General features: G+C 70.4%; 2 protein-coding genes across 2 annotated transcripts; one reads left to right on the forward strand and one right to left on the reverse strand.

Moving 5' to 3' along the window:
• Positions 1–777: 777 nt before the first annotated feature.
• On the forward strand, positions 778–5591 carry SHFL (shiftless antiviral inhibitor of ribosomal frameshifting). Its single transcript, XM_065419543.1, has 9 exons — positions 778–805; positions 2302–2443; positions 2810–2859; positions 3119–3163; positions 3395–3433; positions 3885–4040; positions 4123–4226; positions 4984–5132; positions 5386–5591. The coding sequence occupies exons 1-9, from the start codon at positions 779–781 to the stop codon at positions 5589–5591; spliced, it is 918 nt and encodes a 305-aa protein (XP_065275615.1). The 5' UTR covers position 778.
• Positions 5592–7209: 1618 nt separating this feature from the next.
• ANGPTL6 (angiopoietin like 6) lies at positions 7210–11219 on the reverse strand. The gene is made up of 5 exons (XM_065419581.1): positions 10614–11219; positions 10345–10480; positions 8475–8668; positions 7675–7951; positions 7210–7415 (listed from the first exon to the last, which is right to left on the reverse strand). The coding sequence occupies exons 1-5, from the start codon at positions 11217–11219 to the stop codon at positions 7210–7212; spliced, it is 1419 nt and encodes a 472-aa protein (XP_065275653.1).
• Positions 11220–12173: the final 954 nt, after the last annotated feature.

Raw genomic sequence — 12173 nt, forward strand, 5'->3', positions numbered from 1 at the left:
CCTGGGGGGAGGGGGTTGGCTCCTTGGACCAGGCAGGGCCCATGTAGCCTGGTACCCGCCTCCCGCAGGAGCAGTCACCCAGGGGAAGGGCTGGGGACTCTGCCGGGGACCTCCCTCCCACCCTGACTCCCATCAGGCCCCAGACACTGGGCAGAGCCCGGCAGGGAATGGGGGCCACACTCCTCCGGGCCGGCCTGGTGCTGCCTCCACTTCCCTCCCTCTGCGCCCAGCACCCGCCTCATATCCGGGGGGGCGGATCGAGGGCGCCCCCCATGCGGGCCAGTGGCTCGGGTGGGGTTGTGTGCGTGGGGTGGAGCCCCCGTGTTAGGAGTTGGGGGGGCGGGTACCCTGCGCTTGGGGGGGAGGAGCCCGGGTGCCCCTGGGCGCTTTGGGGGCCGGGCGCCCTGCGCTGGGGGGGGGGAGCCCGGGTGCCCCCCGGGGTGTTTGGGGGCCAGGTGCCCTGCGCTGGGGGGGGAGCCCGGGTGCCCCCCGGGGGCTTTGGGGGCCGGGCGCCCTGCGCTGGGGGGGGAGCCCGGGTGCCCCCTGGGCGCTTTGGGGTCCGGGCGCCCTGCGCTGGGGGGAGGAACCCGGGTGCCCCCCGGGGTCTTTGGGGGCCGGGCGCCCTGCCCCGGGGGGGGGAGCCCGGGTGCCCCTGGGCGCGGCCCCCGCCCCCGGCCAGGTCTGTCGAAAGCGAAAGCGGCTCCGGGCGGGGGCGGGTCCGGGCGCAGGAGGCCCCGGCCAGGTCGGTCGCTGCGCCGCGGAGCCGCCCGGCAGCACCATGGAGCGGCGGGGGGAGGAGGTGGAGGTACCGGCGCCGAGCGAGGGGCACGGGGGGTCGCGCCCTGGGGGGGTTCTGGGGCACACGCTGGGGGGTCGGGGGGGCTCTGTGGGGCGAGCTGCGGAGCCAGGGGCCGATCCATGGAGCGCAGCGTTTGCTGTCAGCCCCCCCGCCCCACGCTCCAAGGGGCGAGTGGGGCCAGGGGCCCCCATTGCCCCCCCCCCGGTGTGTGACCTGCCGCCCCCCGGGCCCCGAAGCCTCTGCCAGGCCTGGAGCCGCTGCGGGGACCCGGACCCGGGGTGGGAGCGCGGCCCCTCGGGCAGCCAGCGCTGGATCTGGGCGCAGGGACCTGCGGTTTTGGCCTTCCCACTTCCCCGGGAGCGTGTGGGGCTCGGCACTGCCCGGGCCCCCGGGGGTCTTCGCCCGCTCACACCTCCGGGCTTCTGCAAGTATCGGGGTGAGGATCCTGCCCGGGGTGTGGGGGGCGTCAGGGACCCCAGGGGTTCTGGGGCCAGGAGACTCTTTAGAGGGGCCCCCGGCTGGCGTGCAGCCCCCCCCCCCTCCCCCCGGCATGGCACCAGGCTGGTGGAGTCCGGCCCCCAGCACAGGGCCCAGAGCAATGGAGTCTAATCCCCACCCACGGGTGCTGGGAATGCGGGCGGGTGTCACGGGGCTCTGGTCACCCACACCCTGTGGCCTGCGGCCGGCCCTGTGCAGGGAGCGGGGCAGGGCCGATACCCAGCTCGGGGAGCCAGCGAGCCCCTTGGGGTCTGCCTGGGGGCCGGGGGACGCGAGCCCGGGGGGGGCAGCAGGAAGCCCGCGGCGTGGTGGGCGAAGACATGAGCCAGGCAGTGCCCGGCTGGAGGGATCTGGCAGGAAAAGAGGAACTGGGGGGTGACAACGAAGCTGTTTCAGCCCCCACCCCCAGAAAGGCTCGGTGCTGGCATCTGCTCTGGCCCCGTGCCGCTCACCAGCCAGATCGTGGGCAGGGTGAGCCAGGCGGGAAGGGCCCTAGAGGTCAGTCACCTCCCCTGGCCAGGCGGGCGGGGGGCAGACGCCGGCCAATGAGCTCAGGGCCCCGCCCCACCTTGTGCTCGGCAGATGGGTCCCCCTTGGGGAGCAGAGTCCTGGGGGCTGAGCCAATGGGGCGCGCCCCCCGGGCAGAGACCCTCCCCAAACAAGCCACCGCGTGGCACTGCCAGGCCTCCCGGGGGTGGGGAGAACAAACCACGCAGGGCAGGCGTGGGGGTGGGAACAACGGGGGAGCCGCCAGCCCCTAAGGAGCCAGTCTCGTCCTGTCGCCCCCAGGGCTGAGCCGTGGGGCTCTGCAGCGTTACCTGGACGGCCGGGCTCTGAGCAGGGCCCTGGGAATTCGGGGGGAGCCGGGGGCGTGGCTGGCAGTACTGGGGCCAGGCTGTGGGGTGAGAGCTGGGGAACAGCCCTGGCCCAGGAGATGGGTGGCCAGGCCCAGGCGGGGAAGGACCCGGGGCTGGCCGCAGTAAGGGTGGGCCCGTCTCTCGTAGCTGGAGAAGAGCGTGCGGCGGCTGCGGGAGAAGTTCTACGGGCGGGTGAGCGTGGAGGAGGCCGTGCTGCTCATGCGTCGCTACCACAACAACCACGCCATGGTCTGCAAGGTCATCGTGCTGTGCCGGGAGCAGCTGGGCGGTGAGTGCGGGAGGGGGGGGCAGACGAGCTGGGCCCGGCTAGGCGGGTGAGGGGCAGAGCCGGGCCCGGCGAGGACAGGCTGGAGGCTGGGGGTGGGCGGGGGGCAGAGGAGCCGGGGGGCAGAGGAGCCAGGCCCGGCGAGGCAGGTGGGGGGTGGGCGGGGGGCAGAGGAGCCAGGCCCGGCGAGGCAGGTGGGGGGTGGGCGGGGGGCAGAGGAGCCAGGCCCGGCGAGGCAGGTGGGGGGTGGGCGGGGGGCAGAGGAGCCAGGCCCGGCGAGGACAGGCGGGGGCTGGGCCGGGGGCGGAGGAGCTGGGGGGCAGAGGAGCCGAGACAGGCGGGGGGTAACCACGGTCTGTCCTGCCCTAGACGTGGACCCCGAGGAGCGCCGGACTCTGGAGCACGACCCTGTGGTGAAGGTAGCTCACTCTCCGTTCTCACCCCCATAGGAGGAGGGATGCGGGGAGAGCGGGGGCTGTGGTCGGTGTTTGGGGGACCCCGGGCTCGGGCCCTGCCTCACTGGGCAGCCAGCCAGGCTGCACCAGGCCCGCTGCTGGCCGGGGGGAGAGTGCGGGGCGTCTGTGTGGCCTGGGGCGCTGGGCTGGGGCTGGGGTGGGTCAAGCCCGGGGTCTCCCTGAGCCATCCCCTCATGCCAGGCTCCTCTCGCTTCCCGTCTAGAAAGTGGTGGAGAAACTGAAGCAAGAAGAGGAGCAACAGAAACAGGTGTGTGTCTGTGCTGATCCCTCTGTGTGTGCACACGTGTGTGCGTATCTGTGTCTGTGTATACACATGAGCACACGTGTGCGTGTCTATATGTGTCCGTGTCCCTTGCTGGAGGGGAGACGCCCTGCAGAGGGAGGGGGAGGCGCCCCTGTCTTGGCGCTGGGGTGGCTGTTCACACACATCTGGTTATTTGCATTTTAACTTTATTTCTTATCTCTTCCCCCCACGCAGAAACCCAGCCTCGACTGTGAGAGCGACAAGGACATTGAGGTGAGGGGGGCTGGGCCTATGGGACCCACAGGGACCAAGACTTTGCCTCCCTGCTCCTGGCAGATCTTTCCCTTCGCTGCTACTACCGTGGCGAATAGAGACCCCAGCCGAGATCAGGGCCCTGTCGGGCCGGGCGCTGCCCAGACCCAGGCCAAGATCAGGGCCCTGTCGGGCCAGGCGCCGCCCAGACCCCGGCCGAGATCAGGGCCCCATTGCGCCAGGCGCTGCCCAGATCCCGGCTGAGATTGGGGCCCCGTCACGCCAGGCTCTGCCCAGACCCAGAGCGAGCCCACCCCTGGGCATGTCGCCATCTGAACAGAGGCGGGTGGAAGGGGAAGGAGGCACCGTGGAGGGACGTGTTTGCCCAGCACCTCAGCAGCAGAGGAGGGAGGAGACCGCAGGTGACCTGAGCCCCAGGTCCCCATGCTGCCCCCCGTCCTCTGCCCCCCAGGCCATAGCCCAGCAGCTGAAGGTGCTGCCCCTGACGGAGCGGAACCTGCGCATGTTCGACCACGCCAGACGCAACCTCATCCCCTCGGCCGAGCGCCAGTTCGCCTGCCAGGCCTGCGACAGCGCCTGGTGGCGCCGTGTGCCCGAGAGGAAGCAGGTGCGTCTGCCGGGGCTGGCGGTGGGGGGCGGGGCGGGGCAGGCTGTGGCCCAGGACACTCACTCTCTGGGGCCCCCCACAGGTGTCCCGGTGCCGGCTGTGTGGGAAGCGCTACGACCCGGTGCCCTACGACAAGATGTGGGGCACGGCCGAGTTCCACTGCCCCTCCTGCAACCGCAGCTTCAGGTGAGGGTCAAAAAAGATATTCTAGCACTAGAAAAGGTTCAGAAAAGAGCAACTAAAATGATTAAGGGTTTAGAGAGGGTCCCATATGAGGAAAGATTAAAGAGGCTAGGACTCTTCAGTTTGGAAAAGAGAAGACTTAGGGGGGACATGATAGAGGTATATAAAATCATGAGTGATGTTGAGAAAGTGGATAAGGAAAAGTTATTTACTTATTCCCATAATACAAGAACTAGGGGTCACCAAAAGAAATTAATAGGCAGCAGGTTTAAAACAAATAAAAGGAAGTTCTTCTTCACGCAGCGCACAGTCAACTTGTGGAACTCCTTACCTGAGGAGGTTGTGAAGGCTAGGACTATAACAATGTTTAAAAGGGGACTGGATAAATTCATGGTGGCTAAGTCCATAAATGGCTATTAGCCAGGATGGGTAAGAATGGTGTCCCTAGCCTCTGTTCGTCAGAGGATGGAGATGGATGGCAGGAGAGAGATCACTTGATCATTGCCTGTTAGGTTCACTCCCTCTGGGGCACCTGGCATTGGCCACTGTCGGTAGACAGATACTGGGCTAGATGGACCTTTGGTCTGACCCAGTACGGCCTTTCTTATGTTCTTATGTTCTTATGAGGGGGGGGGGTGTCTCCACACAGCCTGCCCCTGCCATGGGGCGGGAGGGGGAGCAGTGGCAGGCTCCAGCCAGCGGCTCTGGGGGGGAGCGTGACTCACAGCCCCCCCCCCCCCCCCCGCTCTCTTCCTGCCAGGGGCTCAGCGCAGATGGGCATGGCCTCTCCCTGCTTCATCTGCAGCACCCGCGTGCTGCCCGACTGCATCCTCTCACCGCACCAGGTTGCCGGGGCCCGGAGCCGCAACCCCCACTCCTGCTACGCTGAGGACTGCTACAACCGCCGAGGTGAGGGGCTGTGTCGGGGGCTGGGAGCCAGGACTCCTGGGTTCTATCCCCAGCTTGGGGAGGGCAGTGGGGTCTAGCAGGTCAGAGCAGGGGGGAGCTGGGAGCTCGGACACCTGGGTTCTATCCCTGGCTTTGCCACCAACTCGAGTCCCTGCCTCACTCTCTGCCTCAGTTTCCCCTTGGTAACTTGGGAGCAGCGCCTCACGAGCCCCAGCTGCTGCCCCGTGTGACACTCCTCCCTTCCCCCCGGCAGAGCCCCATGTGCCCGGCACCCACTGCGTCCACCCCCGCAGCCGCGCAAAGAACAGGCTCCCCAAGGTGCTGTTCGCCAGCCTGGAGCACCAGAGCACCGGCTCCACCGTGGCCACCTGCCTGAGCCAGGGCAGCCTGGCCCAGTGCGACCTGGACGAGCTCCTCCTTGAAGACCTGGCGGAAGAGAGCGAGGGCTCCGAGGACTAGCGCCCCTGCTGGCCCGGGGCCCCTCTGCCCCAGGGCTCTGTTTGCACTTTATCCTTCTCTCGGCTTTTCTCGCCCGGCCAGGCCAACCCGCTCCTCGGAGCAGGTGGGGGCCCTCTCTGGGGCGGGGGCCTGTCTCTGCCCAGCCCTGGGGGAAGCTGCACGCCGGCCTGGTGCTGCCGGGGCCGGCGGGCGCAGGGCCTGGCACTGGATCTTTTCCTCTCCCTTAATTATTCTGTGTAACTCTTACAGAACCAGGGTCTGGAGTGCCCCAGGGGTCCCCTCCCCAATCCCGGGAGTCAGGGCCTGGATTTCGGCTGATTGCCGGCTCCCTTGTATCTCTGTATTTTCAACGAGCTGCTGCTGGCTCTGGCCCTGGGCTTGCAGCATTGACCAAAGCCGAGCGGCTGGACGGGGGTAGGCCGGCTACCCCTGGGACCAAGCAGGGCGGGCCAATTCTCCCCGTGGCCCTGCCAAAGACGCTGCCCTCGCCCCTTTCCGCAGCAGGCTCGGCTGTGCCAGCCTGTCTGTCCTGTGTCTGTCTGCTCCGGGCACGAGTCAGCTTTAACCCTAAGTGCCCATCCTCCCCTGCCGCCCCGCGTGGGGGTTGCTGGGAGACGCCCGTCACCGTGGTTACAGTTTCTTAGCCGCCTTTTTATAAACTGAATAAAGAATGTTTGGCACAGCTGGCGTCCTGGGCGCTGTGGGGCTGGGGGGGCCGGGCGCGGGGACCTGGCCAAGCCGGCGACCTGGGCGCTGTGGGGCTGGCGGGGCCGGGCGTGGGGACCTGGCCGAGCCGGCGTCCCGGGTGCTGTGGGGCTGGTGGGGCCGGGCGTGGGGACCTGGCTGAACCGGCGACCCGGGCGCTGTGGGGCTGGCGGGGCCGGGCGCGGGGACCTGGCCGAGCCGGCGTCCCGGGTGCTGTGGGGCTGGCGGGGCCGGGCGTGGGGACCTGGCTGAACCGGCGACCTGGGCGCTGTGGGGCTGGTGGGGCCGGGCGTGGGGACCTGGCTGAACCGGCGACCCGGGCGCTGTGGGGCTGGCGGGGCCGGGCGTGGGGACCTGGCTGAGCCGGCGACCTGGGCGCTGTGGGGCTGGCGGGGCCGGGCGTGGGGACCTGGCACAGCCGGCGACCTGGGCGCTGTGGGGCTGGCGGGTCCGGGCGCGGGGACCTGGCCGAGCCGGCGTCCCGGGCGCTGTGGGGCTGGTGGGGCCGGGCGCGGGGACCGGGTGGCACAGGGAGCCCTGCCCAGTGGCGGCTCTGCTGCCCTCTGTCCCGTGGCGATTCCCCGCCCTCCACGGTGTCTGGGAGGAACCTGGGCCAGATCCCTCCCTCCGCCAGCTCCAGGGGCTCGGGCATCACGATGGCTCCAGTGGCTCAGGCGTGGGCTGGTGGCCTAAGGGCTCGTGCATCATGGATGGGTGGTTCCTGGGGCTCGGGCATCAGGCGGTTCTGGGGGCTCAGGCATCGGGGGGGGCAGCTGCGGGAGGTCAGGCGGCATCGGGGGCGGGTGGCTCCGGGGGTCAGGCGGCGTCGGAGGTTCAGGCGTCGGGGGCGGGCGGCGTCGGAGGTTCAGGCTTCAGGCGGCGTCGGGGGCAGGTGGCTCCGGGGGTTCAGGTATCAGGCGGCATCGGGGGCGGGCAGCGCGGGCCGGACCATCATCACCACCTTGCGCAGGGAGTAGGCGCCGCCGCGGAACTCGGCCCAGTAGACGCCGTCCTGGTAGCGGCTGCGGTAGTGCCCGCCCTTGTACCACACCCCGTTGAGGTTGCAGTGGGCGCAGGCGTTGTACCACCAGCCGCCCTTGTGGTAGTGGGCGCAGCTCCCTGCGGGAGGGGAGATGTTGTCAGGGGCCGGGACGTTCCCACGGGGGAGGGGTGCAGCGCCAACCCCCATGGCCCCCTAGGCCTGGGACTCAGCCAGCCCCACCCCCCAGGACATGCAGCCCCCCATTCAGCCCCCTTTGGAGTGGTTGTGGGTAAGAGGGAAAGGGGCAGAACCTGCCCCCAGGTAGGTGTTGTGGTCCCTGGTGCCCTCGCTGGGTGCTGTGCCCGTCCCCCCCCTCCCCCCCCGCAGACCCCTCACCGCTGTACGCATCGTGGTCCCGGTCCAGCGTGCTGAAGGGGCGGCCGTCGTGCCAGGCCAGCGAGTCCCCGGCGCTGCCGCGGTACCGGCCCAGCCGCAGCCGGTAGGAGTCGCTCTCGGGCTCCAGGGCGAAGCGGTCGTAGTGGGCGTATGCCTGGCGCCCCGCCCAGTCCTCCAGCAGCACCCGCAGCGCGTAGGGCCCCGGGCCCTGCCCTGTCACCCGGCGGGTGCTCTCCAGGCCCAGCCAGTGCTCGCCGTCCAGCGTCCCGAAGCCGTGCTGGGGGGGAGTGGGAGTGAGGGAAGAGACAGGCCGGGGGGACCCTGGGAGGTGCGTGGGGGGAGGGTAATGGCCCGGGGGTCCTAGGGAAGGGGGACAGTCACTGGCCCCAGGAAGGGGGTCCCTCCCCTCCCCCTCCCTCACGTCCCCTTCCTCCACCCCCCTGGGCTCCGTGGCCAGTTCAGCCCCTGGCCCCCCTGCTGTGGGATCCCATGGGGGCCGTATGGAGCCCAGGCACCACCAGGCCCATGGCTGCATCACCCCCTTCGTGGGGTCTGACCCCCCCCCGGTTCTAAACCACCCCACTGCCCCCCCTCGGCCTAGGCAGGACCTGGTGCCCCCTTTGTCCCCATGGCCTTGTAGCCCCTGCCCCACCCCTGGGGATGGACCCAGGGCGGCCCCCCATGCCTTGTGCCCCCCAGCCGGCTCCCCCATGCCTTGTGACCCCCATGCCTTGTGCTCCCCAACCAGCCCCCCCATACTTTGTGCCCCCCAGGCGCCCCCCCAGCCAGCTCCCCCATACCTTGTAGTGGTGCCAGGTGGTGTAGAAGCTGACGGAGCCGTCCTGGCGCCGTTGGATCACGGTCCAGCCCCCACCCTCGAGCTCCTGCTCGCACCAGACCTGCAGGGACTGGCCCGCGCCCGCCGGCTGCACCTCGTACAACCCGCTGGCCTCGTGCCCGCTGCGCCGCGCCTCCAGGCAGTCACGCCAGGGCCCTGTGCCAGCGGAGCCGCGTCAGAGGGACGGGGTCCCAGAGGCCAGGCGCTGCCCCTGCCCCAATACCCCCCCAGGGTGGGGGTGTTGGGGGGCACGGCCCCCTCTGGGCTTCCCCTTTCCTGCCCCCTTTGCTGCTGGCCACCACCAGCCCTGGGGCTGGGATGGGGGGAGAAGCGAGCAGAATGGGAGGTTTCCCCCCTCTCTGTCGGGAACCTCCTAACCCATCTGTGGGGGCGGTCGGGGGGCGCCCGGGCCTAGGTAGGGCTGGAAGAAGGCCCGGCTTGACAAAGCCCTGGCTGGGATGATTTAGTTGAGGGTTGGTCCTGCTTTGAGCAGGGGGTTGGACTAGATAACCTCCTGAGGTCCCTTCCAACCCTGATATTCTATGAGTCTATGGATGGGGGAGGAACCTCTGGCAGGAGGCTGAGGGGGGCAAGGTGGTGCATTGGGGAGGGGGAGAGGTGGTGGGGAGAGGCCCTGGGTCAGGGGGGGCAGGCCAGGCCCCATGAGGGGGGTGAGGTGGGGGGGAGACGCCCTGGGTTGGGGGGGCAGGCCACGCCCCATGCGGGGGGGCGAGGTGGTGAGTTGGGGAGGGGGAGAGGTGGGGGGAGACGCCCTGGGTTGGGGGTGGCAGGCCAGGCCCCATGCAGGGGGGGATGAGGTGGGGGGGAGATGCCCTGGGTCAGGGGGGGCAGGCCAGGCCCCATGAGGGGGGGCGAGGTGGTGAGTTGGGGAGGGGGAGAGGTGGTGGGGAGACGCCCCAGGAAGGAGGGGAGACGCCCTGGGTCGGGGGGGGGTGAGGTGGTGAGTTGGGGGGGAGAGGCCCTGGGTCGGGGGGGGGAGGCCAGGCCCCATGCGGGGGGGGGGGGCGAGGTGATGAGTTGGGGAGGTGGGGGGGAGAGGCCCTGGGTCGGGGGGGGGGCAGGCCAGGCCCCATGCGGGGGGCGAGGTGGTGAGTTGGGGGGGAGAGGTGGGGGGGAGATGCCCTGGGTCGGGGGGGGCAGGCCAGGCCCCATGAGGGGGGGCGAGGTGGGGAGTTGGGGAGGGGGAGAGGCCCCAGGAAGGAGGGGAGACGCCCTGGGTCGGGGGGGGGGGGGTGAGGTGGTGAGTTGGGGGGGAGAGGCCAGGCCCCATGCGGGGGGGGCGAGGTGATGAGTTGGGGAGGTGGGGGGGAGAGGCCCTGGGTCGGGGGGGGCAGGCCAGGCCCCATGCGGGGGGCGAGGTGGTGAGTTGGGGGGGGAGAGGTGGGGGGGAGATGCCCTGGGTCGGGGGGGGCAGGCCAGGCCCCATGAGGGGGGGCGAGTTGGGGAGGGGGAGAGGCCCCAGGAAGGAGGGGAGACGCCCCATGGGGGGGGGGGGAGGCGAGGTGGTGAGTTGGGGGGGGTGAACTTTGTTTTATGGCCCTGTCAGCCTGTAAAGCCTGTGGTGAAACCTGGCCCCACACTCGCCCCCCCCGCATGGATGTTCAGCCAAAGCCAGTGGGGGGCGGTGGCACGTCCCAGGCGTGGAGGGGGAGGCCGTGGGCCAGGCCCCCCTTCTCCTCGCCTCCCTCCCCCGCCTGGCTCGGGCTGCAGATGCTCTGCAGCCAGCACCGAGGCCTCGGCAGGGAACAGCCCTGGGGGCAGGGGGGCTGCAATCTGGGTCCCCCCCCCCCGGCTCTGGCCGCCCGACTCACCCAGGGCCCTGGGGGGCAGCGTGGGGGGCGCTGGCTCCGTCTGGTCCATCTGCAGCTGGGCAGCGGCATCGAAATACGCCCGGCTCTCGTTGGCGATGCCGGACAGGCGGGGGGGCACGACCGGCACCAGGGGGGGCTGTGGGGAGACAAGACGGGGCCCTGAGCCCGGGCCGCCCCACAGCCGCACCGCGTGGGGCACCCCCCGCCCGACCCCCCCCCCCGCTCCCTGCCCCGTCCCCCCCAGCACTGTCCCCCCGCCCTGGCGTTACCTGCGGGGGGGGCGGCCCGGCACCCCCCTGGCACCACCGCTCCAGCCGCGCGATGAGGGCGCTCTGGTTGTTGACGAGGGCGGCCAGCGCCTGGTAGCGCAGCTCCAGCTGGCGGTAGCCGGCGGCCAGACGCAGCGCCTGGTCCGAGGCGTTGGCCACGCGTCCCTCGAGCTGGGCCAGCAGCCCGGGCCGCTGGCGCCGCTGCAGGATCTCGTGCAGCAGCTGGGCGTAGAGCTGGCCCACGCGGGCGTTCATGGCGCGGCTCTCCTTGCGCAGGGCCTTCACCTCGCTCACCAGGGCGCCGTCCACCTCCACCAGCCCCCGCAGCCGCTGCAGCTCGGCCTGCTGCCGGCCCAGCACCTCCTGCAGCGCCCGCGTCTCGCTGCCGTTGGGCACTGGCGGCTCGGGGGCGGCTCGCACGCTGCTCCAGCACACGGCCCCCGTGAACTTCTGCTGCGGCACGATGAACGTGTAGGTGCACTTGGCCCCGGGGGGGGGTTCGGCCGCCCGCCCCCCCCGGCTCCGCCCCGCCTCCTCCGCACGACTCTCCGAATGCGCCAGCCCCGCCAGGCTGAGCAGCAGCAGGGCCACAGGCCAGGGGGCCATGGCGCCGGGCTCTGGGGGGAGAACAGAGCTGAGAGGGGGGCACCAGGCTGGGAGCGGTTCCCACCTCTGCCACTGTCCTGCTGGCTGACCTTGGGCAAGTCCCTTCCCCGATGCGTGACTCAGTTTCCCCACCCACCCAGGGGCTGTCTGCGTGGCTGGGCAGCGCCTCTGGGTGCTACTGGTCTAGAATTAATAGAACAGGGTTCCAGGTGCATTTCCTACCTTCACTGAACCCCCTTTATGGGGGCAGGAGGGGATAGAACCCAGGTGTCCTGGCTCCCAGCCCCCCTGCTCTAACCCACCAGCCCCCACTCAGCTCCCAGAGCCAGGGAGAGAACCCAGGAGTCCTGGCTCCCAGCCCCCCTGCTCTAACCACTAGACCCCACTCCCCTCCCAGAGCTGGGGAGAGAACCCAGGCGTCCTGGCTCCCAGCCCCCCTGCTCTAACCCACCAGCCCCCACTCAGCTCCCAGAGCCGGGGAGAGAACCCAGCAGTCCTGGCTCCCAACCCCCTGATCTTCCCCCCAACGCTTCCTTGTGAAGCAATCTCTGTTGGAGAGGACTGCTCCCGCCCCCTGGCACCGCTCAGTGGGGCCAGGCAGCCTGCTCCCACCCCCCAGGCTCCGTTAGTTCCCTGGGGGAGGGGGTGGTCCTGGATACCAGCTCTCTGGGCTCACAGCCCTGGCGGCCCCAGGGCAGCAGCTCCCCACCCGCCCCGCCCCCCGCTTCCCATCTCAGGCCTGGTGCTGGGCTTATCCCTGCCTCTAAACAACGCTGGCCCCTGACCCCGTTCCCACGCTGCCCCCAGGGGAGCGGAGCCCCACGCCCTTGGGGGAACGTGCAGGACGCCTGGATTCCTGGGGGGAGACGCTGACCCAGACCCAGCACCCCGTGGAAGGGAGGAAGAAAGGGGACAAAGGGCACAGAGGGCCTGGGAGCAGCGAGGGCTGGGCTC

Source organism: Emys orbicularis, chromosome 19 (genome assembly GCF_028017835.1).
Source record: "Emys orbicularis isolate rEmyOrb1 chromosome 19, rEmyOrb1.hap1, whole genome shotgun sequence".
NCBI lineage: Eukaryota > Metazoa > Chordata > Testudines > Emydidae > Emys > Emys orbicularis.

What these genes read in the sequence shown, in the direction of transcription:
- SHFL (XM_065419543.1), top strand. Translation starts at nt 779, where the DNA reads ATGGAGCGGCGGGGGGAGGAGGTGGAG. An exon ending in AGCACGACCCTGTGGTGAAG is followed by an intron (nt 2,860 to 3,118) that starts GTAGCTCACTCT and finishes CTTCCCGTCTAG; the next exon opens with AAAGTGGTGGAGAAACTGAA. An exon ending in AGAGCGACAAGGACATTGAG is followed by an intron (nt 3,434 to 3,884) that starts GTGAGGGGGGCT and finishes TCTGCCCCCCAG; the next exon opens with GCCATAGCCCAGCAGCTGAA.
- ANGPTL6 (XM_065419581.1), bottom strand. Translation starts at nt 11,219, where the DNA reads ATGGCCCCCTGGCCTGTGGCCCTGCTGCTGCTCAGCCTGGCGGGGCTG. An exon ending in CCGGGCCGCCCCCCCCGCAG is followed by an intron (nt 10,481 to 10,613) that starts GTAACGCCAGGG and finishes GTCTCCCCACAG; the next exon opens with CCCCCCCTGGTGCCGGTCGT. An exon ending in GGACCACGATGCGTACAGCG is followed by an intron (nt 7,416 to 7,674) that starts GTGAGGGGTCTG and finishes CCCCTCCCGCAG; the next exon opens with GGAGCTGCGCCCACTACCAC.